The sequence below is a fragment of the Miniopterus natalensis genome, chromosome 11 (assembly GCF_054644295.1).
Source record: "Miniopterus natalensis isolate mMinNat1 chromosome 11, mMinNat1.hap1, whole genome shotgun sequence".
Lineage (NCBI taxonomy): Eukaryota > Metazoa > Chordata > Mammalia > Chiroptera > Miniopteridae > Miniopterus > Miniopterus natalensis.
In genome coordinates, this window is record NC_142091.1 from 67,921,795 (window position 1) to 67,946,515 (window position 24,721).

Here is a 24,721-nt window from a genome sequence, read left to right on the forward strand (position 1 = left end):
AATACAAAGTTTTGATTTTTAAACATATTTTTAACGAATACAAATGAAAAAGCCATTTTCCCAAGTTTATTTGCATTCAGAACCCTTACTTCCACAGAACGCTTCACAGGCTAGTCCTCAGTGCAACCGGTGCTGGGAAACACTACCCCAGGCAAGCCTGAGGGAGGACCCGTGATGAGAAGGTAGAGGCCTGGCCTCTTCCAGGCCATGTGCTGGTTGCACACCTCTGCACAGGACTGGCCCCTTGGAGGAGAGGGTGGCAAGGGCAGAAAGAGCAGACATGCTTATACTGCAGCCAGAGGGCCTGAGGCTGCAGGCCCAGGGGCCAAGCCTGTCATTCAAGGACTGAGGAGGCCCAAGTGTGGGGCCTCACTTGGAGAGAGATCTAGAATTAATGAATAGTAAAGCCAAGGGACCTTAGAAGTGCCCTCCAGTGGCCTTGTTCTGAGGTCAGAATGAGGGGAAAGGAGCTGACCCACTGTGGGCTGCAGCAGTAAAGGCCCGGGGAAGAAGAAACCCACACTCTGAACTCCATCCTGGCCAGCTGCCTCCCTAGGCACAGGACTCCGCAGTCCAGGGAAGGGACTGGAACTCAGGCTTGGGCCAGTTCCGCAGTGTGGCAGCCACTACTGGGAATAGCAGCAGCATAAAAATCAGGGATGCCAAAAAAAAGTTACGATGCTTCCATTATCAGCAGGGATGCTGCAAAAGAAGAGAGGATGCCGGGGAAGGCGGTTTTCTGGGAGGTTACCTTCTTTCAGGAGCCGTGGGTGGGTTCAGCTGCAAACAGGTACATCGAAACGAAACCTTACTAGGGCGCCCACCCCCTCTCCAGGAAGGCCCCCAACCCCACCAGCCCCCAACCCACCGCCTGCCCCAATCAATAACTCTGAAGACAACACCAGTTCTTCTCAAACAGTTTAATAGCAAATAAACAAAGGAAGGTACCACACTTGGCAGATACAAAATGACTTTTTGTCCGTGTGTCTGTGCAATTAAAACAGATTTAGGTTCCCCATTGGGACAAAAGGAAAAACACACAAAAAAAGGAGATTCCTTTTAAACACATACTCCCTTGCTCCAAACTTGTAACAATTTTTTTTTCTTTTTTAATTCACTACACAAACTCTGTGATCAGGTCAGAAAAGCGACAAGGGCTCTTCTTGCCTTTTTTTTTAAACCATTAAAGTAAAATCCATAATTTTCTACATAGTACAACACAACTTCACACAAAAAAGACATTTTCTTTTGCAAATCAAAACAGGGAAGAAAGAAAAAGCTCAAACAAGGTAAAGGAAAAGCATTTCTACGGCTGAATCACGACTCTGAGTTGATTGAATCCCGTTGTTGCTGCAGAACAGACTGTGCGTTTGGTCATAGTGGCAATTTTTTCTCTTCACATTGTGAAATCACTTTACATTGTTTTCTAGTAGAAAAGGCAAAAAACTGTACAAAACCCCTAGTGTTAAATACAACGTTTGTACCAATAAAAAACTCACACAGGTTTGTCTTCAAAATGTAAAGTTTCTTTTTTTTTTTCTTTTTAAATTATTCACAAAAAGCAGCTGGAAATCAGAAAGGCAGCTGCCGCTCCAGGGTCTCAAATCCATTAAAACCACCACAGAACAATTAAAACAATCAGAGAAAAGGAAAAGGAAACGTCCAACGTTTGGCATTTGGTTTTATCCACAGGTTTTCCCAGAGCTCCTCTTGGAATTAAAAGCAAAATATATTGGCAAACACGGATTCTGAATACACAGGAAGGGGGAGCCTCAGCGCCTTCTGCCAACAGAGGCGGCTCTGTGCAGTCAGACTGTGGGGTGCACGGCAGTTTGCTCAGGCTGGGGTTCCTGGCCTCTTTCCATCCAATCGCCCCTTCCAGGAAATTAAGCAGTCTACCATACACTGGGCCTCCATTTGGCCTCCCTTTCCTTCTAGTAAGAGTGGCCTCAAGCATAATACTAGGCAACCCACTGAGTCCCAGACCAGAAATTCTGCTGGGATCCTTTCCTTCATCAACCCCAGCATGGATGATGCTAACAGTGCTTCTACCTTCCCCACCCCCTCCCCCAGCCCTCGGCTACCCCTCCCTCTCCACCCTTCCCTGGACAATCCTGCTTCCCAGCTCTCCCGCTCACCAGGATGTATCAAAACTCCTCCCTCTGCAACCTTTTACCTCCACAGATCCATCCTGTGACCCCTCATCTCCTTTGGCCTCTCCCTCGGCCACTCACATTCTTACTCAAGTCGCTAAGACCCTGAGGCTGGGTAGTGCCACAGAGAGGAGGGCAAGTTCCCTTCAGGGAACCAAGGAACTGGCTTGCCTGGCACCCAGGGACAGTAGCTATTTGGCTCTTCACCCAATTTTAAAAAACAAATCCCCACCTTCACCCCATCTCACTAGCTAAAGCAAGAGCAGAACTGCGGTAAAGAGCCAGTGTGGGGTGGCTGGTGGCCAGGGCTGTAAACAGTGTGAAGACTGTAGTATTGTGCTTGTCACCTAGGAAAAGCGCTGGCAGGTGTACTGCCTCTTAGTGCACAGATGGCCTCCTCCGAGTGGTCAAGAGCACCCTCCTCCTTCTGGGCCGGGGGATGCTCACTACCCCTGATGCGCTAAGCCTCCTGCCCACCCGCAGCCACCTTCTGGATTCTACCTCTGTTCCTCGTGCCTCTCCGGGCACCCTCCCAACCTGTCTCTGAGCAGAGCAGCCAGCCTCCTGGAACCCTGCTGAGGCCTGGAGGCCACGTGAGGTGACAGTCTAAGTGCACAGGCAAACGCTCGAAGGGCGATAGAGGAGAAAGATGCCACTTCAAATAAAACAATACAATCTTGAAAAAAATAATCAACCCCACAACAATTTAAAATAGCTTCTTTGAAACCCTTTTAAATCGGTCAGTTTTTGCACAAACTATAGAAAACAGAGAGGTGAAGGTGATATATAAGAAGGTGTGAAGAAACAGCAGGAAACATGCAAAACTTGTTTTTTCTGGGCATAATCTTAGTAGGAAAGGAAAAAATTCCAAACAAAAGCACAAAAACAATACAAAAAAAAAATCAAAGTATCACATTTTGCTGTGGATTCTGTAGGAACAAGCATAGAGGTGGGGACAGTGGGCTGAGGGAAGAGGCCAGAGGGTTCTGAAGTCTCCCTGCAGGGTGGCTGCAGGGAAGAACCTCAAAAGGAAAAGGGCTGGCTGGGGCTCAAACTGCAGCCTGCTGTCAAAAAGGAAAGGGGTTCAGGTGTTTTCTGCAGTTGAGAACTCAGAAAAACAAAAATAAGAACACATGTGGTCTCCTCAAGCCCCACAAACTATATCAGCAAAATGTGCTCAGGAGCCTCAAAGGTTTCAGTGACATCTTTTATTTCATTGTTTACTTCAAAGTTGTCTTTAAAACTAAGCACACGAAACAAAGCCTAGAAACGGACTGGCTGTGTGTTCACAGAAATACAAACACCACGCGGTATGTGCTAGTAGGGCTGCTCTGAAGACAATTACAAAGAATTGGAATCACAAAATCAAGTGGTTATCTTATGAAGTTCTAGAAAAATAGATTTTTTTATATTCAAATGCAAGTTTAAATATTTCCCCTTCAGCAGTCGTTCTAGCAAAACCAATTTGGCAGCACAAAAGAAAAAAAAGGAAAGAAAAAAGAAAAACAAAGAAAGAAACAAACATAATAAAAATACACATCAGCATCAAAGGTCAACACAAGGTCAAAGGTGAGAGTTCAAGCATCAGAGAAGCTGAAGAGACAGGGATTTGGACGATGTACTTGACGCCACATCGACATGCTTTAGGCACAACGATGAACAAACGGCAGGAATCTAGAAAAAAAAACAAACCAGAAAGAGGGAGACCCACTGAGTTACACAGAGCAATACATCCAAACAAAGAGAGAGAGAACAGGAACACTCACTGTGTACAGCCCTGAAATGAGGAGGCGGGCGGGGGGCAGGGGCTGGGTAATGACAGGGAACTTTTGCACATGCTAACAATGGACACAGGGAAAAGTCAAAAAGGACATGGAGGACACCAAGAAAACATCCAATTGCCAGAGACAAAGGGAAACTAAGGCTTGGATTTCCCCCAAAGCGTTCAAACGCGCATCTGAGATCTCTGGTAGAGCAGAGCCTCAGCACCCCCAGCTCCCTGTTTTAAGACCCAGGAAGAAAGGAGAAGCCTGGGATGGGAGAATTCTTTAGGGACAGGATTTCTCCTCAATCTTACGGGGATGGCTCTTTGTTCCCAGAAATCCAAGCTCTTAGCTTCCACGCAGGCCCTGGCCACTCATGTAGGATCCAGGAGACAATGTCTAGTTGCATTCAAGGCAAATCAATTTCATGATAAAACCCAAGTAAGAAACAAAACTACAGGAGAAAACACACACTTATGTAAGTGAAACCCCCACACAACAGTAAAAGACTGCTTAAGACTTGACTGCGAGTCTCCTCTCTCCGAGCTGAACCCTTTCACACCATGAGACTTGTAGGGGAGCAGCTTCTTCACAAAACCATCTTTGGCCGGGGAGAAAACTGTGCTCAAGGACAGTGCTGCTGTGCTTACTCACTGGGCAGGGGAGAGGAGAACAGAGGTGCCCAGTCTCACCAGCTGGCCACTGTGGCAGCCCAGGGCCCTGCTGGGGCAAATGCACCTTTTAGAGAAGAGAACACACAAGCAGGTATGAAACCTCAGGGTCTGGTATCAAAGGCAGGTTGATTACAACTTTGCTTTTCATGTCACGTCATTTGGAAAGGGGTTTCTGAAGGCCCCAGAACCAAGGACAAATCTGTAGACAATAATGGTAAAGTGGGGAAGGAGGGAGAGAAAGGTGGGAAAGTGGGAACGGACTGGACTCTGGGATTTGGAAAACCCCACGATGGCCAAGGAGGAAGACAGAACAGAAGGTCAGTGATCACAGCACCACAGCACCCTGGAGAGCACAGCTCTCTCCTCCGCCAATTCACAGCATTAATTCCTTCCCCCTCTGGCAGATTAGCTGGGCTGCAAACAGGCCACAGAAAGTCAGTAGTTTCAATCATACACAGCACCCTGTGTGTATAACAATCACATTCTGGATTCTACAAAATCCTGGCCTTTTCCAGAGATATAATTTAGGTAATAAATATTCTCCACCCCGGAGCTGTATAAAACTTCTATAAAAATAGAAACGACATTCTTGATTCCAGCCGGTTGGGATTCAGAACAGTGCCTCCCCAACCTAGCATTTTTTTCTTTTTTTATTTTCTTTTTTCTTTTTTATTTTTATTTTTTGCATTTATTTAAAAAATCCCATCATGACCCTGGAAGCCTTTGGAACAGTTTTATCCTTGAAACACAGGACACATTTCACCCAGTGCGCAGAATTCAAGTTTACGTGGTTCAGCTTAAGAAGTATGTTTCACGTTTCTTAGAGGACAACAGACCCAAGTTATCACTATGAGAAAGGAACAGCTGTCCCAGCTTCAATGGGATCACCCAACACCAACTACCTGTACAACAGCAAAATGGTCAATCCCTGTCTGTGACCCTAAGGGACAGCATGACGAGAGTCCCCATCAGACTTACTAGCAAACCAACCCCTTTAATCTCATCTCTGCTGATAGGGGTCAGGACTGATGTTTGTAAAATTTAAGATCCCAGGGACCCAGTCACTGGCCTTGCCTAAGAGTCATACCCTAACAGGGCTACCTGTGCCCACGTGCACATTCCCAACAGCATGTCCTTCCTGGCTCTCCACTCCCACAGCATTTCTTGGAGCAGAGGCAGAGCCCAGAGGCTGGGGGATCATAGGCAAGAGCTGGAGTGAGACCCATGGGAGGCAGCAGGGGACTAACTAAGCACGTGGACAAAAATGAACATGGTAATACTGAGGTAAATAAACACTAAATCCATATGGAGGTTGTAAACGTCCTGTTGTCTCCTCTGTCCCCAAGAGAAGAAGACAGGGCCAGAGTGGTCAGAAGAGGGGCCTGCCTTGGTGAAAACACTACATCTGGGACACCTCAACCAAAGAGGCAATCATGGATTTCTTAATCCTTTTAAGTACTAAGTGCTGGCTGGCCTCTGGCAAATGTAGCACTCTGGTTTGAAGGGACCTTCTGATGCAGGTACACCAAGAAGCAGGCTCCTCTCCCCCAGCTGGATGGCTTTTGATCACTCTGCTCAGAAGAGGTGCACCCTCAGCCAGGTACTATAAGCCCTTCTTGGTTCTGCCCTCAGGATAAAACGGTGGCTTGGGATAAAATGACACTCCTTGCTGTGGTCAACTACAAGGAAGGAAACCAGAGTGTCTTCCCTGGAGGCCTTCTTTAAAAGGACCTGTGAGAAATGGGCCATGGTCTAATGATCTGGTGTTCAAATAAACTAAAACTGACCTGTTTGACCAGGCTACTTCCTCCTAACAGCCACTAGCCTCACAGGGCCAACCCAATACCAATGACTGGCTGGAAAAGCCAGCAATGGGTGATGTCTCCCTGCTTTTTGCATACGTCAGGGTGTTTAACAGAAGTTTTATTTCCAGAGAATTGTTATCCCCTTCTTGGGAAAGAGGGGAAGAAATCCTGGACAGAATCTCAGTGCTTCCAGAGGGCAGCTATGGGAGAGTTTCAGCCAACACCTCCCAGGTGGATGTCAAGTCCCTCTCACTCTCCTCCAGAGCCAACCCCACCTGTTCCACCCTCCCCCCACCCCCAGCTCTTGAACATCAGCTCTCACTTCATCCACTCTCACACTCAGGGAGATTCTGGGGGTCAGTTTTTGGTTTCACTCAGTCCTCTTTTGGGGTAGTTTTGGGCAAGTTCTTATCTTCTTTAATGTTTCTCCATCCCCCCTCCTCCCCCAGGGCGGTTTGATGTTGGTCCTTCTCAACACACACTGGTTACAAACACAGCAAACTTTAAATAAAGAAAAAAACTCAGGATATGGCACCTAAACTCCAAAGTAAAACACTGGAAACCAAAGCACAAACTTGTCCTCTGTACGAAGCGAAACTCCCACAGAAGGCAGTAGCCGAGTCTTCAGGGCAAGCTGTGCCTGCGAGAGTGGCAGGGATCAGGGTCCAGGGCTGTCAACACACAGCCTTAGGGCTTCGAATCATTAAGGGTGCTCCTCCCCAACTTACCAGAAGACCCTCTCACTCCAGTCTCAGAGGGGAGCACGCTCAGTAGGGCTTGCTGTCATTCTTCGAACGTTTGAGCTGCACTTTAAGCCGCTTCATGCCAATCTGAAAGCCATTCATGGACTGGATGGCAGCTTGAGCCGAAACAGGATTGTCGTAACTTACAAAACCTGTGTGTCCAAGCAGAAGCCTAGGTGAGGGACATAATGAGGCAAGCAGATTCACAGTCCTTATGCAAGAGTGGTACCTTATGAGCTTAGCCTCAAATCCCACTTTTTCTCAGCAGGAACAAGAATTCTGGAAATTGTATCACATAAACTAAATTAGATTCCTAACAGTACCACTTGACATCAACATGGTAACTTTAAGTATTTTGGTCAATCCATTTCCCATACATTATTTTACTCTCTGGAGAGAGTCTGGGCAGAAATCACTGTGCCTGTTACAGAAGTGAAAATAAATGGAGGCTCAAAAAGAGGTCACGTAATCTGCCCGAGGCTGAGTTAAACAAGAACCCAAACTCCATTCCAGGTTTCTGCTATCAGCCCCTCCCCCCCCATACACCAGAAGAGAAGCCAACATACCAAAACACTTGCTCAGGTTTGTCTGCTTGTCTATAAAAACCTTGGCAGACACGACATTCCCAAAGGGCATAAACATCTGCAGCAGGTCCTGATCTCCAAACTCCTGGGGCAGGTGGTAGATGAATAGGTTGGCTCCCTCTGGACCTTCAAGACATCCATTGATTGAAAAGATATTGGTGTAAAGCATGCTTGTCCTCCGGCACCGTTTCTTATTCCCCCCCCCACCCGTGTTAAATTATCGGCACTCCAACAGATTCATTTATTTGGAGAACTAAACAGATTCTCCAAATACAAAGCAGGGAACTGAAGGGCAATCACTGAAACAGATCCCTTCCCTCATATTTAGCTATGCTCTTTGTCTCATCGAGGGATGTCAGAATTCGACCTGTGGGAGGAAGGTGTGCTGAGACAATAAAGTTGGCAGATTTGCGGGTGGAGCATAACACCAGACTAGACGCTTGTAGAAAAACACAGAAAAGGAGGTAGAAAGAGATCATAAACACAACAGGTTTCAGAACTGTGCCTAGAAACTACAGGGACAGCAAATACACTGGTAGTTGCCAGAGGCAGGAAGTGGGGGAAGAAAAAGGGACATGAGGAAATGTCTGGGGGTGATAGAAATGTTCTACATCTGTGATGGTGGTTACACGACTGTATGCGTTCATCAAAGCTCATAGAGCTATATTCCAAAAAAGGTAAATTTTACCTTATGTCAATTGTGCCTCAGTAAAAAAAAAAAATTACATTTTAAACTATGATTAACATTGAGCTCAAAAATAGAATATGCTTTCCTCCTCCTACCACTCAACAATTTTCTAACCAAAAGAGTTTCATTTACAACCACAGTGCAGTCATTCTCCAGCCAGTCCTCCCTGATGTTGTCAAACATATTAAGGACCATTTCTGCCTTCTCACTTGCTGCTCCTCTGTCCCCGTCATCTCTTCCTCTATTTAAATGGCAACTTTGAAAACCTCTCTGACTATTCTGTAGAAAACGCTGTCCCTGGCATTCCCCACCCGCCCCCCTTTCCTGTTCATCATTCTTCAAAGCATCATTTGGAACACCTCGTGCTTTTTACTGGTTTATTGTCTGCCTCCATACCAGTTTCCCCATTACCACATCCTAAGGCACATAAGCCCGATTCAGAGCAGGTGAGGATGTGCTAGACCAGGACTCCTTGCTGCCACGGCAAGAGAGAATACTTATCTTTTTCCTACATTAGTGCTTAAACCTTGCCAGCTCCTGGTTATAATACAAGCACAAGCAAAGAGGTGTCAGCAGGACTTTGTATTCATACGAACCACCTCCAGGCCTCTTTCTGCCTAGAAAGCCACCCCTGAATTTAATACCATTTATATCAAGACACATATTTCCCACTGCATCAACCCATGGGCCCTAACTCTTTGTGTCCCACCAGCCTTCAGTTTGTCCTCAATTAGGAAAAGCATAGATCAGAAAGTGAGAAAAACACCAAATACTAAAGCTAAAAGGGACCCCTACCCAGAAGATATCCTCTGACAGATTTCTAATCCACAGGGAAGACTTCCTAATAAAAACAGATTCCAAACTGGTGTCAGACACAGTAAGGTCAGTATGTTTCTTCATCTAAAAATGGCAGCCCCATCCCAGAAAGGTGTACAGAGGTTCTGATCTGAGCCACATCCAGAAAACATTCCAAAAGCAGGTCCCACTTAAAGAGTTCCTCAGAGTATCTTTGACACTGTCAAAACCTTTCTGCTCTGGTGCGGACAGAGAAAGCACCCTGTTCCTGACTCCAGCCACCCTTTGCACTCACCTTCCTTCTGGCTTCCAGCAGCACCAATGCTCTGCTGTGTCAACAGATTCTGGTTGTACAGAGTGGGGAGCGCCGCGGCAGCGTACTGCTGAATTCCCGAGTAGGCCTGCGTGAGGGCCTCCATGGTGCTCCCAGTGCCATTGGAAAGGCCACTGCTGCCCAGGCCACCATTTAAAGCAGCCATCCCTTGGTTGGGGGAGAGAACAGGATTAACAGGATTAGAAAGACCCAACTGATGCCAAAGCCCTCCCTTTCATCTTGCTCTTAGCTTCACCTTGCCATGTGAGTGGTCAGACTTCAGGACACTCACCAGGCCTTGTTGCTAATGGGGACATTAAAAAATGCCACACCCAGATGTGGCTTTCCCCTTTACCTTCTTCCAATCTGTGCAAGAAATGACACAATTTACACATGACTTTCCCCATTTCTCTTTGGATTTTCTGCCATTTCCTCAGATTCTGATAAATAATAATTTCAGGATTGGGGACTAAAGGGGGAACATGTGGTCTATGTCAAGATGTGGGTAAACCCTATCATTAAAAACAGCAACTAACATTATGGAATATATTCCACGTGCCAGATTCTGTACTGAGCAATGTACTCAGCACTTTACCTGTGTTCTCATAAATTCTTAATAACCCTCAAAGTATTCTATTCTCACATCATAGATAAGAAAATGACCTTGGAAAGGTAGTCAGAAGTTATAGCTAGTTAAGGGGCAGAGGTGGGATTCAACTCATGATTTTGTTTTTTTAAAGATTTTTAGAGAGAGGAAGGGAAAGAGAAACATCAATGTGAGAGCAATATATCCATTCGCTGCCTCCTGCACTTGATCCCACTAGGGATCAAGCCTACAACCTGTGCATGTATCCCTGACAGGGAATCGAACTGGCAACCTTTTGGTGCACTGGACAATGCCTAACCAACAAGCCACACCAGTCAGGGCAACTCATTGAGTATTTTTAAGTTCACTAGGCTACTCAATTATTCTTAACGGTGCCATTACCAGGGTTATTTATAATGTGCTACCTGTACAAAAGCCTGATGATACTCAGGGGCTCCCTCTCACCTGCCAAAGAGCTGACATTGAGGCCTGCTGTTGCTCCAGCTAATGTCTGCAAGGCTCCAAGGGAGGCAATGGGGTTGACAGAGTTGCTGCTGCTAGAGCTCGGTGAAGACCCTGTGACCAGAAACCCATGAGTTAAACTCAAGCCAACACTTGCCTTCTCATGTCAGCAGGAACCAAAGCCCAAGAGTGATACTACTTAAGTATTCTCTTTGTAAAAAGGTTTTCAGTTACTAATTTTGATAACTGTCTCTACTGTACATAAAACCAAATGATGGTTACAAGAAATTAAAAATTATGGGATGTATCTTAAATCAGAATATGGTATCTGAAAATTTGTTGTTCATAATCTGTTCCCCTTTGGAAACGAGTGTTAACTACTCTCCAGAGTGACATACCCCTCTTGGGATTCTGCCCATGGCACACAAGTGCCCACTGGCCCATTACATGCTTACCTGAACTGGTGAGTACGCTGAGGGGACTGCTGGATGTAGTGAGAGCATTGGTACCACTTGGTGTGTTCTGAGCAGCGCTAGCTGCAGCAGCTAGGGCAGCCAAATTCTGTAACTGCATTGCATTTAACCCTGCAACATCCAAAGCAAGAGATCAGTGAGCAGATAAGGGTGCCTCCTATCCGCTCCAGCAATAACAGCGCACACCGGCAGAAGGCTAGATCCAAAGAGGAAATGTTCTAAAAAAGCCTCATAAGCCACCCTACAGGGCTCCAAAAAGATTCAGATATCACTCAATTCATTAAGAAACTTTGACATCATTTCTTCAGAGAAGAGGTATTTAATCCAATAGCATGCCACCCCAAGTGAGCATCAATAAAGGGATGGGCAATTGGGAAACCAGGAAAGAGGGGCAGATCTGTGGTCTACCAAGGGGTCAGGGGTCCAAGAGGACAACAATGCCAAAACCTGTGGCACAGAAGCGGACTGCATCTGAGCCCCTCACTTAGACCTCACAGAGGATGTACTCTTTGAAATGGAGGTGAACAAGCAAAAAATGTAGCAGAGACCCAGGAAGGGAGGAACAACAGACAATACGTGTGGAAACAGCAAGAGGAGAAATAATAAAGAAAAACCGCCACTCGAATACAGATTAATCATCAGGAAAGAGAAAACACTGAGGGAAAGGCTTCCAAGTAGAACCTAGGCAACAATTAAAAGGAATTTGAACTGCACTGACAATGTGTTGCAAACCTTTTAGTAGATGATGAAAGGCAGAGGGGTGAAGAGTTAATGAGAATAAAAACTACAACACAGATTTTCAACCTAGCAACTGTCTCAGTCCCTGGGACAAAGTGAACCACTATCATTTTTCAAATGGTAAATGCAGCTCACCTAAGACCACCCCTTTCTCAAATGTACTTGCCTAGCCCTGTCCCACAACCAAAGAGGCAGGGGCAGGCAGGGCTGGAGCATCCCTCCCCTCACCCACTAACTATTCTGATGGACCCTGCCTCAGGTTTGTCTGTGGAGCCCCATTTTGTTATAAACTCAGGTATTTGTCAATTAAGTTTTCCATGCATGTTAATGGCAGCAAAAGGTAATTCACCTATGAAATAACATGTGTAAGACACAGAGGTAAACTAACTGCCTGGATTTTAGCAACTTCAGGGTAAGCCATTTGCATGGAAGCCACCTTAGGCTTTTCTTCAGATTCACTGGAAAAGTCACTTTATTGTAGAAACAAAGGGTTCCTGCAATTTTCTTCTGATCAAAACAGCCTCAGGTAGTCTGCAGGTGCTAACAGCTCTTTTCCATCTTCTTCCTCAACAGATACTTACAGGGGTGGGGAGCAGTAGACAACCCCAGAACAATCTGGCATCAATGACTAACAGTGTCACTTTCTAGAGACAAGGCAGTTGAGTTCTGGGATGTTCATCTCATGTCAGGTTTACATGAGTGGAAAATTTTTTTTCTGCACAAACGGTGCCAAGCTTTCAGACTGTTGTTAGCTGGGTCTGATGGCCTGGTTGCTGCTGCTCCTCCACAGCAGTGAAATACTTACCTCCCATTGGGTGGAGGCTGCTCAGGGTGTTGAGGTTCCCAGAGGAGGCAGTCTGCTGAAGGAGCTGCAAATAAAGCTAGACATTACACCAAAAAACAGAACAAGAGTGAGAGTGAGGGCTGGTTCTGCATCTGGGATAACTCTACAGCACAGCAAAGCGAGAGTGCAGAGGCCCCCAGAGAGAACGTTGAAGACAAGAACCCAAGCCAACACAACAGAAACATACGGCTTATGACAGCACAGAACAACACAGCTAAAGCCCTGGCCCAGAAGACAGTAATGTTCACTGAGTACTGAACCAAGCTCAAGTGCCCAGGCAACAGAATGTAGCACGAAAGATGACAGAAGTAGAGCAGGGAACTAAGCTCAACTCAAGCAGCTATATAATTGACTGCGATGGGTGTCTGCACATGGATGACTGCATTTCTATTTCCTCTATCTCAAGTTCTCCTTAGTTAGGTCCATACATCTTATTTTGCAGATTGTTTCCATCTGGATACTCTATTTCAAACAACTATTTTAAGCATTTTAAAAAATTTATTGATTGATTTGAGAAACACCAATCACTGTGTTGTTCCAGTTATTTATGCATTCATTGGTTGGTTCTTGCACGTGCCCTGACTGGAGGTTGAACCCGCAACCTTGGCTTATCGGGGCAATGCTCTAACCAACTGAGCTGCCTGGCCAAGGCCTCAAACAACTATTTTAAAAATCAAACTTGACCATTTCAGGGTATTTCTTAGAGTCACCCTCTACCAGCCACGACAGACCCATGACTAGATCAATCTCTCCCATGCTACACCTCCACTGAGCCATTTATCTCTCCCCTTCAAATTGGACTTCACTGGTGCAGATCACCAAATGATTGATGGATCAGTCCATATCAGTTCAGTGTACACATTCTTTCAATGGATGTCCCATAACAAATGAAACAAGAAGACCTATCTACCAGTTTATGGATCTCCATGACCTTGACCTTATTCTGCATCTTAGCTGACCACAATGTTTATCTAACCAACCTGCTGAAACCTTTGCTCCATTCAAATGCAATCACTGTTCCTTATGGACAACTGGTACTCTTGCTTCTAGATCCTTTATGCAACCTGTTGTCCATTCCCATAAACATATGATCTGGTTTCTCTTGAATCCCTTTAATCCACAGGTTTCAGGAGGTCCACAAACCTCCAGAAACAGAATGGAAAAAAAAAAGCACACACACAATTTTTACCAGGTTCTCAAAGGGGTCCACAGCCCCACAAAAAAATTCATAATGAATGCTGATGCACTATCACTTACACAGCCCATTAGCACCCACGAATTCACTTGTCTTCTTAAACACCTTGGGCAATGTGTTCAGTCCTAGCTGGTGGACTGTGCATACTGTATTTATCACCTTCATTTCCTCCTTAAATGAGAATAGCTTTTAGGGAGGGGATCACATCTAAATTAAAGAGACCATAGCTCTCACCATATAGCATCAGGTAATTGCTGGATGTAGCACAACAAAAAAAAGGGGAGTGTTCCCTGAAAAGAGGCTCTAAAACTCTCTAAGAAGTAAATGTGTATCATGGAGATCATTTTCAAAGCATTATAATTTTGGCAGAAGACTAAAATCTCTCTGAATTTTCTAAACTTTTAAGGAATGTTCTAGCATTAGGAACAATGTGATCTGTTGAAATAGAACCACCATCTTCACTTTTTGACTTCTGAGAAATATTAGCAAGGATAAACTGGGATTCTGTCTAACATATTAGAAATATGGAGACTAGGAGGCATCAAATTAGTCAAAATTCAGTACTGGGGGACAGAAATCACTGCCTTCCTTCTGTTTCCATAGAGGATAATATTTGAAAGGAATAGCAGTAGATGACAATAATTATTCCTATGTGTATATTTTTGGACTATCCATATAAATCTAGTGGTTTCACCCTTTATTTTCTTTCATTGGTAGCTTTACAGATGACCTGTTCTTTCTGATTTGCAGATGGCACAGTTTTAATTATAGTGTCCTGTCTGCAATTCCTTTAACGGTTTTAGCAGGGAAAATCTCCTGTAATATTGCAGACCTAGTAAATCTTAATAATAAATTGGAGCCTGCCCCTCTTTTGGACTGTACGACTTAAATTCAATGAGAGAGCGAGCAAATTAAAAGAAATCTATTTACAATATAGAAAACTCAAATATACACCTATAATACTCATTTAATAATGTCAATGCTTGATCTCTCAATCAGCAGAAAGAAACATTTATCATACTCTTCAGGGAGACTCAATAAGGTCTGATAGAAAGATATTTCATAATTAAGATTCCCTTAGGAATTTTTTTTCTTGGGGGCAGGGGCATGAGATGTTTCTAAATCTTTTTTTATCAAGAAATTATGATTTCACTTTAACTCAAGATATAATCAAAGTCTCAAAATATAACCAAAGATGTGTGACCAGAGCGATGACGAGAACATGACTTAAAGAACATTGCACTGCCTGAACTTTTACATAAAATTCCAATGTGCTAAAAGTTGTAAATGCCACTGCGTCTGTTTGCTGGGGATAGCAAAAGAAGAAACAGCTGGGAGCTTGCACAGTCTGCAGAAAGCAAACCACAAAGACTCACTGCTAAATACTGGGGTCCAAGAGTATTTAGACCAGCAAGGTTTCCCCACACAGATGCTGCGCTGATTTGCTGCATCTGCTGCTGGAGCTGCTGGGCCATTCTCTTCTGTTCTTTGTCCTTCTGCGTATCAGCAAATTTTACCACCATGGGGGATGAGCAACCCTATGAAAACACCAAAACCAGTAAGGGTCAAATTCCTCCTTCTGGGTGAAGGAAAAATCCTTTCTAGTGACACACAGGTTGCATTCTAATTTCATTCACTGTTAAATAATTCCCTTCCGGATACACGTGACAAAAGACAATTTAAAAGGGCAACTAGTTCCAATATGCTCATTTTAATGTTCATTTAATAATATCCAATATGTTAAAGAAACCATCGGTTGTTAACTTTAAGACATCTGGCCTGCTTAACTTTCAGGACAACCAGATGCTATACATGCTGTTGGGCTTTGAAGGCCAAATGCCCTAGCACTCTCAGGCTAAGGAACTTCCCCCTTGTATTCATCTGCTTCCTACCTCCATGGTCTGTGCTTGGTGCATTGCCTTGATAGCCGTCTGTGCCATGGCTCTTGTTGTAAAAGTCACAAATGCACAACCTGGTAAGAGAAGGGTCAATAACTCAATCATTCATTTGCTTATTTACTTAAAGACATTAACTGAGCACTTAACTATGTGCGAAGTACCATGAAAGCAATATGTATGGACTAGACACTAGATGTGGTTCCTGCCTTCAGGGGTTCATGATCTAGTGGGAGAACTATGTCACACCGGGGTGATAACTGCTATAATGAAAAACCTAGGAAGCAGAGAAACCCAGCAAACAAAGTGCTTGAGGGATAAAAGAGGATTCTTAGCCTCTAGTTCCTCCTGAGAAGAGTGCTTCCATTTTGACATCACAAACCTTTCCAAGCATAGAAGAAGAGAATTTTAATACATGACACTGAAGGGCAGAATCCACCAACACCAACCTCTCCACCATGACAGAGCTGTATTGGCTAGGGGTCACTAGTCCAATTAAAGAGACTCCAAATTCAAAATTAGCATCTTTTTAATTTATTTTTATTTATTGATTTTTAAAGAGATAGGAAGGGAGATATACATAGAGAGAAACATCAATTTTTTGTTCCACTTATTTATGCACTCATTGGTTGAATCTTGTTTGTGCCCTGACTAAAAATCTAACCTGTAACCTTGGAGTATCGGGGCAACACTCTAACCAAGTGAGCTACCCGGCCAGGGCAAGATGAGTATCTTTAAAGCTTAAAAATGTACCCACCTCGGCTCAGTCCATCAGGTCCCCGCAATATCCGGCATTCTTCAATCTGTCCAAATGAAGAGAACATGACTCGGATGTCATTTTCAGTGCACTTCTTGGAAATCATACCAATAAACAGCTTCCTGTCTTCCACTGCTAAGAGAGTAAAACACAAAAGGCTTGAACATTATTACTGCAAGAGGTAGTAGAGCACAGGAGTCAAGAGCACATGGGCTTGAACCCTGGCTCTGGTGCCTTCATGCCCTATTTCACAGATTCTAAGATATACCTTTCCCCCCATAGTTAGCCCTTCCTCTTATAAACAATGGTATCTTAAAATTGGAAGCACTTAGATGAAATGAAGTAGCTTTATGACCTTGTGAAAGGTCATAACCATTCTGCAACAAATTGATGGTTGTCAGAGACGGTGAGTGGAAGATGGACAAAGGAAGTGAAGGGGCTCAAAAAGTACAAACTTACAATTATAAAATAAGTAAGTCATGGGGATATAAGGCACAGCATGGAGACTATAGTTAGTAATACTGTATTGCATATTTGAAAGTTGCTAAGAGAGTAGATCTTTTAAAAATTTCATCACAAGAAAAGTTTTCTGTAACCATGTATGGTATTTCCACAATAACATTGTTACAGAATGGTTAACTGGCCTTACCATGGTGATCATTTCACAATACTTATCAAAACATTATGTTGTACCCTGAAATTAATGTAATGCTGTATGTCCATTCTACCTCAAAAAGAAATTAGAGCACAATGCAACTCAGATGCCACGAGAACAGCAAACTAGGAAGAAACCTGATAAGGGGAGGGCCTACATGCTTGCTTACCATTGTTCTTCTCACTGTCAGCAGGTTTCATCTGTATAGGATGATGCATCTGAAAAGGAAAACACATGACTATTACCATTGTACACACTGAAGGCTTTCAGAAATAAGAGTTAGGACTCAAGGAACACCAAAACTAGAGCCTGTAAGAGTTCTCTTGAACTCACATCTGCCTCATGACCTTTGCCCCGCAAAATATCAGAATAGATAGAATGCTGAGTCAAGAAGTCAAAATCCTCTTGGCTGAGAAAGAACTACTTTCAGCCTATCACCTTTGGAAGTCCCCTTCACATCCATTCCTGTGGCAGTTACTCTTTCCACCAAATGGTTTTCATTGTGTACCTGATCACTAAGTCAAAACCACCACACTTCCCACTCACTAGTAGGAGCTTTCTTACCCCTGGGAGGACCTTCATGTTGTGAAGAGCATTCTGTGCTTCTAATGCAGCTTTGCGGGTGTAAAATGTAACAAAACAGCACCCTGCAATAAACAAGATTTCACAAAATCAAACCAGTCCTCTGAAAGCAGAGAATTCCTGGAGTACTCAGTCCTCCCTGGACATAAAGGGTTGGGTTAAAAGTAGGTTTACAGTTGTATGTGAAACACAGTTTATTCTTGTCTTATTATTTACTAATTATTGCATTATTTTCCATACGAGCAACTGTAAACCTACTTTTGCCCTGCCCTGTATTAGAACTTTAAAAGGGCAGGGTTTATTAAAATTAGCGAGAGGGCGGGGGAGGGGATGAACCTAGCAGAGGGGGGAAAAACACACTTTTCCTACGAATTTTCTTTATTGTTATAGTCTTTTAGTTCTATTAAAATTCTTCTTTAGCTGCTCTTAGCTTTCTTTTCTTTGGGAAAGATGACCAAGCCATTGAACCCACCCTATTTGGAGGACCAGGTAGTGTGCTGGGCAAGAGGACTCGGCTACAAACAAGACAGACAGGCACCTTAAACACCGCGGGTCATTGTCTACCAGAAACACATTCTTTTCAGAATATATTACTCCTTACACTGTAGACAATTCTTACCATATGCCTCAAACATAATTATCATTTATTAAATTATAAAATGACTTAAGAGCAAGAACCTCTTGGTATCTTTTTTTGGACTCTTGGTTCTCATCAAATATAATTAAGCTTCTAACAGTACATGCTGCTGACTGAGATCTGTAAATTTTGTGCTTTGTGTCTTTGCTGGGGATAGGAGGGAGGAGGTGTATTTTGTAAATCTTGGGTTCATAGTGCAAGAGATACGATACACGTTTCTTTAAAAATCACTCTGCAAATAAGATTTTAAATTACTGCACGTTATATTGCCAGTCATTTCGAAATTACAATACTTTCAATTGATTTTAGAGAGAGAAGAGAGAAGGGGGAGAGAGAAACATCGATTTGTTGTTCCACTTATTTAAGCATTCATTGGCTGATTCTTTTTTTTAAATTTTTTTATTGACTTTTAAAGAGAGAGGATAGAGAAAAACACCAATGAAAAAGAAACATCACTGAGCGGCTTGCCTCCTGCACGCTCCCCACTGGAAACTGAGCTCCCAACCTGGGCATGTGCTCTGACCGGGAATCCAACTGGCAACCTTTTGGTTCATGGATCGATGTTCAATCACTGAGCCACACACGCCAGGCATCAGATGATTCTCGTACGTGCCCTGAACGAGGTTCAAACCTGCAACTTTGGCCTATCAGGACGACGCTCTAACCAACTGAGCTAACTATGGCAAAAAGGGAAATTAATTCCTTTCTTCTAGATCCTGCTATAAAACTGGTTTCAAACGTGACAATCATGCTTGTTCACATTTGTACTGTAGAACAACAGCTTTCACAGAAAATCACTCTGAATCTGTGTGTGTGGAGGGGCAAAGCTAACACCTTAGCTACTGTAAGTCCTATTAAATTTCTACTCTGCTGGGTATATCTGGAAGCAGCTCAGCCTTTCTTCTGTTTATTTTATAGGCTATAGCAAACAGGTACCTACAAACAAGGCCCTCCTAGTTGCTAAGCCATCCTGCAAGGCCTTTATATACACTAACAGAAACCCATGGGTACATGGACAGTCTTCTTCTTTCCATGGCCATCCCCTCCCATTAGAATTAGCTTACCCTAGCCAAAACAGTGAAGAAAATTTTATGTGGCTGGTTTACTTAATGGACAAGATCCAATTTACAAATCATCCTCACGAAGTCATCTTAACTTTTTATTCTTAAGCCATTAAATGTGTTTGGGCTGGAATATATAGCTACTAAAAAAGAACAGATTCCCCACCCTCCCCCATATGACCATAGGAACATTCTGGCAATGAGAGACAGCATGCACAGGACAAAATTTACATATAAAACCCAAACCCTCACCTTTGCTCTGAGGAGGGTTTTGGCTCCTATCCCTTAGGACGTTGATTTCATAGACAGCACCATACTGTTCAAAGAGTTCCCTCAAGTCCTTCTCAGACCAGGTCCTCGGAACCTGGCCCACAAACATCTTGATAGCATCAAGATCCGGTTGGTCTGGATGGTCCAGGGTGCCGTTCATTTTCTTTGAGCTGCATTAGATAAAAAACTACTATTATATACTCATGTTGCTTTCCAGAGGGAGTTTTCTTTGCTTTAAAGATCTCAACTATCTCCTGAAAAAGCAGGGGGGGGAATCTGTCTTTTATGACTTCCATTCAATTTACCAGAGTTCCCTGGTCCTCCCTCACCATGGCCGCCCCCTTCCATTAGAATTAGATCCCAAACTAAAGTTGCCATTCTGATTAGGATACCCTAGGTTTTAACTAAGAAATTGAGTGTCACTTATTCTTTGTCTAGTATGAGAATTCTCAGAAGAACTTAAGAGGTAAATTTCCTAAAGCAAATTTTAATAATTTTAAGAGTAGTTAACAAAGCTTTTTAAAATGTTCACAAAAACACAAAGGACTATTAATTATGAACAAGATTCAGGACTCTCAATAATACAATGATAGGTAAAAAGTTTCCTTTCAGTAGACATTAGAACAGAGGCACTTGATTTCCAAGGCCCAAGCTAAGGACTGACTAGATGTTGGTCTTTGAATGTGGCTGTCTATTGTGCTAATCCTGGTGCTCTTGAGGTAGGCCCCCAGACCAAAACACAACTGCCTCTTAAACTCTAACAAGTGATTGTTATATAAACATAAACAATGATGTCACCATTCTAGGCTTTTATTGTTTCTATGTTACCCAATTTAATGCTGTTTTTCCAAGACTTTACCAGTTATTCCCTTACCAACTACAACCACTACAAAGACAACAAATTCCTCAATCCTATCACACCAAACTTGTAATGTTCATATTTTAATACCTTCATTGCTACCCCTGCAACTGCCAAGAACCTAGGGGGATTCTTGCACTACGAATATTTCCACCATCAAAACAAATCAAAGACTTTCTGTACCACCGTTTCAAGATCTTATCTATATCAGTAACAACTTAAATTCCAAAGAGCCATCATAATTAACTTTTCCGCTAGTGTTTGCTGCTTAATCCAGAATCACATCATCATATTCAAATTTGCCATGCTTTAATATCTAACCCTAAATAAAATAATAGTTTTCATTAAAGGAAACACAAGTTTTTACACCACTGCTATCTTTTGAATAGTATTTGAAGACCACTGAGAATGATGGATCTATGAAAGCAGCTCAACCGCTATCTTTTAATTCCTAAATCTCTTGTAACAACACCCACAGGGGCAATTCTCACATCACCTTTACTAAATCTAGCATTAACTTATTATTGAAAGCTGTTCAGATAAATGGCATATAGACCAGCTCTTGTTGCTTTGTCCGTAGAGGTTCCCCATACTCTAGCTTAGTCTAGGGCTCCTTGAATGCAGAAACTGTTTTATTTCCTATTCATTCCTGTATCTGCACTTGGTATAGTGCCTGGTTCAAAGTAAGTACATACTCAATGTGGGATGGGAGAAATTTCTTGTTCTCAACAATTCCCCTATTTAAGCAACTAACCCTGATAAAAATGAATGCTCTGCATAAAGAGGGTTCACAAATTAAAGAGCAACTATTATTATCTCCTATGATTACTTGATTGTCACAGGATCAATCTACCTGTATTAGAGGGTAAAGGGAGCCAAATATATGGTGACAGGAGATGATTTCACTTTGGATGGTGGGCACACAATGCAATATACAGATCATGTATTATAGATAGAACTCTACACTTGAAACCTACATAATCTTGCTGACTGGTGTCACCCCAATAAATTTAAATTTAAATTAAAAATAAAAGCACTATGACTAGTGAAACAATGAGTATCATTCCCTACAACCTGCTCCCAACAACTTTAATTACCAATTCTAATATTTTATTAAAATGTTGCTAATCTTTAATCATATTTCTATTCTAGGGAGGGTTAATATAGACCCCCAATGGTGCTCAGAATGTTTTGAGGATGGAAGCTGACAGCTAGTTCAGAAAAAAGGTCTTTATTACCTTGCATTACATTGTAGGCAACTGCTTTCGGCTTGTCCCTTCCATCTATACTTGTGTGCCGTTTCTAAACTTTCTACATTACTGTTTAGTGCAAAAGCATAAACACAGTCAACACATGTGGACTGTGGTTTATCCAAAAGTTCAGTGGAGACAACGTTCCAGACAAATGCTCTCTTCTCTCTTTACTCTCCGAATAGTTGTCCATGTCTTCATTCCACCTACTCCACAAACACCCCCACCTCAATACCAATTCATTAGAAGAATCCCCAAGAACAGTGCACTCAAAATGCCCAGGGTTTGGGGCAATCTTCAAACTTAACTCAGAAACTTTTACAGCAATTGGACCAAGTAATTTTGTAATGTTCAATCCAATAATAATAGTAATAATAATAAAGACACACAAAATGCGATTTACACCCTATTTTTTCTACTCAATTGTTTTTACTGTATTTTACAAGTTGGGGGGCAGGACATGGTCCTTCACTATTTGAGAAGCACTTCTAGGGCAGAGTAAATTTTCAAGCCAGGCTCATGATGCTGTGGATACCATGCACAACTGGAGTTATCCACTGGTTTGTTCTTGTTCCTTCCTCCAATAAATACTGGGCACTTACACAGGCCAGGCACTGTGTTAGATGAATAAGAAAAACATTTATTTGGAGCACATGAAGACAGAGTTAGAAATAAAAGTAACATCAGCTAGAGATAATCTAAAAAAGGGAGATGCAACCACATGTTTATGTAATAAGCAGTCACAAACTTTTTCATCAACTGTTAACTGTGTCTGAAGAGATGAGTAACACTGCTTTTCCATCCTCAACCCTCCACACATACTTCCAGTATGGATGTCATCCTTATGAAAAGTTTCCACTGCATAAAAAGTCACCTGGGACAATATGCCCAGTGTGATACAAGGATCCCACATCATTCAGGTATGGCATTTACTCTACATATCACTAAATCCACTCTCAAATTTGTGCCTTACCTCCCAATGGTGGAGGGCTCCTTAGGGTCAGTGATCATTAATTATGTGTTATTTATTATACCTGTTCAAGAGCCAATGAATTCAGCAGCACCATGGAGAAGTGGCTACAGTGTACCTGTCATTTCTAAAAGGCAAGTCTGTAGAATTCTTATCTTCTGTGGAGGTACTGAACTGGGAGTAGGATGGAAGAGAGGAAAAGCAGGGTCTGCAGCAGTGAGGGAAGAAGGGAGATAAGGCAGCAGGTGTTTTAGGGGAGAGGCATGACACCAACCCACCTCTATGCTCTGCTTCAGACAGCAGAAGCAATAAATGGCGGCAACTGGTAAATCATTAAAAATGAGAAACTGAGAAATTAGGGCCAGAGGCTGCCTTGTCTACCTGATTCTTCATGGAACATGCTATAGGAAAACAGAGCAGAGAACCAACTTGGAAGAGAAACAGGGAAGGGAAAAGAAGGAGCTTTATTTTCAAAGCACGTATCTATTCAAAATTCCTAAACTCTCTTCTCTTTCTCCTATCTTTCCCTGTCTTGAAACTTCCCAGCCCAAACCCACTTCTTTCTCATTCCCCAGCACCATGGGGTAACACTTAACCCAACAAGCTGATCCACTGGCTGGCAAGAAACCTAAGACCATTACCTATGCTTAAAACAGGAAGATAGGCCTAACTAATCGAGTTCCTCTACAGATGCACTGAGCAAGACAATAGCCACTAGCCACATGTGACTAGTGGCTACTGCACAGGACAGCAGAGATATATAACATTTTTATCACAGAAAGCTCTACTGCACAGCAATGCTCTAAAGAACCTGGAACTGGTTAACAGAAACAGGCAGTTAGTGGTGAAGTCAGAAGTGGAAAAGGTGCAACTAGAGAGTGTAAATTGACAAGATAAAAGGGCAGCAGCAAGAGATAACGGGTTACGCTACAATACAGATGAAGTTCAAAGCAAGCTAAGTGAAAGAAGTCAATTACAAAAGGCGACATATTGTGTGATTCCATTTATAACAACACATCCAGAATAGGCAAATCTATAGAGACAGAAAAGAGAAAAGTGGTTCCCTGGGAATGGGGATCGGAGGTGGGGGGAGTGAGGGGAGGAAATGATTGCTAATGGGTACAGGGTTTCTTTTTAGGGTGATAAAATTTTTCTGCAATTAGTTGATAATTGCACAGCTTTATGGATATAGTAAAATTCACAGACTGTGCAGTTTAAGAGGGTAAATTTTATGTTATGTGAATTATTTCTCAATGAAACAAAGAGAGAGTGAGGAATCAGAAGATAGGGTGGAAGGGCAGGGGCAAGGCTAAGAAAGCCATGCTGGAACCAAAGTTATAGGGTAGATGAAGAGTAGTAGCAGCAGCAGCAGCAGCACACGTAAAGCAGGAATGAAGCAGAAAAGTTTCCAGGTGTTCCAGCTGCAGAGTTCCTGATTACATTACAGCCGAGTTCACCTGTGTCCTTATAAGAAAACCCTTAAATACTACCTTCACACCTGTTTAAAAACCATTTTCAAAACCTTTTCATTACTCATTTTTTCACTCTCTCCTTCTTTCTCATTACTTGTTGACCTCCTTTGTTCATTTATAAACAGAAAAATTTCAGACACTTACCAATCTCTCCACCTCCCAGCAGGCATAAATACTTGTTGCATCCTGATCTCCAGCCACCACCCACCCCACCAGGTCTCTCTGGCTCACATACTGTGCTGTGGAAAAACTGGCACAGAAGAACATCACAATAAAAAGGACCCAGCAACACTGGCCTGAGTTACTTACCAGCTGGTTCTCTAGTGAGAACAAGACAGAATGTGTCTATGCTGGAAGGAAGTAATTTTCATTTGGATAAAGGGAGCTCTTCCTGTGTTAGTTGGGGTATTAAGTACCAGAAAGAGCTATCCATAAAGGTTTTTAAGTCACTACTCAACAACAGAACAGCTAACAATCCGCCTATAAAGGTTTTCAAT

General features: G+C 42.9%; 1 protein-coding gene across 5 annotated transcripts in view; it reads right to left on the reverse strand.

Annotated features, from left to right (window-relative positions):
- Positions 1-905: 905 nt before the first annotated feature.
- Positions 906-24,721, reverse strand: part of CELF1 (CUGBP Elav-like family member 1) — a 69,410-nt gene continuing 45,594 nt past the window's right edge. For 2 of the 5 annotated variants that reach the window (XM_087821876.1, XM_016203991.2), the window contains exons 2-14: positions 19,656-19,843; positions 17,688-17,770; positions 17,293-17,341; positions 16,469-16,603; positions 15,709-15,788; positions 15,193-15,354; positions 12,583-12,658; positions 11,022-11,150; positions 10,570-10,680; positions 9,501-9,686; positions 7,705-7,848; positions 7,124-7,290; positions 906-3,827 (exon numbers count right to left, since the gene is read on the reverse strand). In XM_087821876.1, the coding sequence (XP_087678002.1) occupies positions 7,163-7,290; positions 7,705-7,848; positions 9,501-9,686; positions 10,570-10,680; positions 11,022-11,150; positions 12,583-12,658; positions 15,193-15,354; positions 15,709-15,788; positions 16,469-16,603; positions 17,293-17,341; positions 17,688-17,770; positions 19,656-19,833 (1,461 nt within the window). In that variant the 5' untranslated portion in view covers positions 19,834-19,843 and the 3' untranslated portion in view covers positions 906-3,827; positions 7,124-7,162. The remainder of the gene's footprint in view (positions 3,828-7,123; positions 7,291-7,704; positions 7,849-9,500; positions 9,687-10,569; positions 10,681-11,021; positions 11,151-12,582; positions 12,659-15,192; positions 15,355-15,708; positions 15,789-16,468; positions 16,604-17,292; positions 17,342-17,687; positions 17,771-19,655; positions 19,844-24,721) is intronic. The other 3 variants (XM_087821875.1, XM_087821874.1, XM_016203994.2) reach the window with 3 other exon arrangements.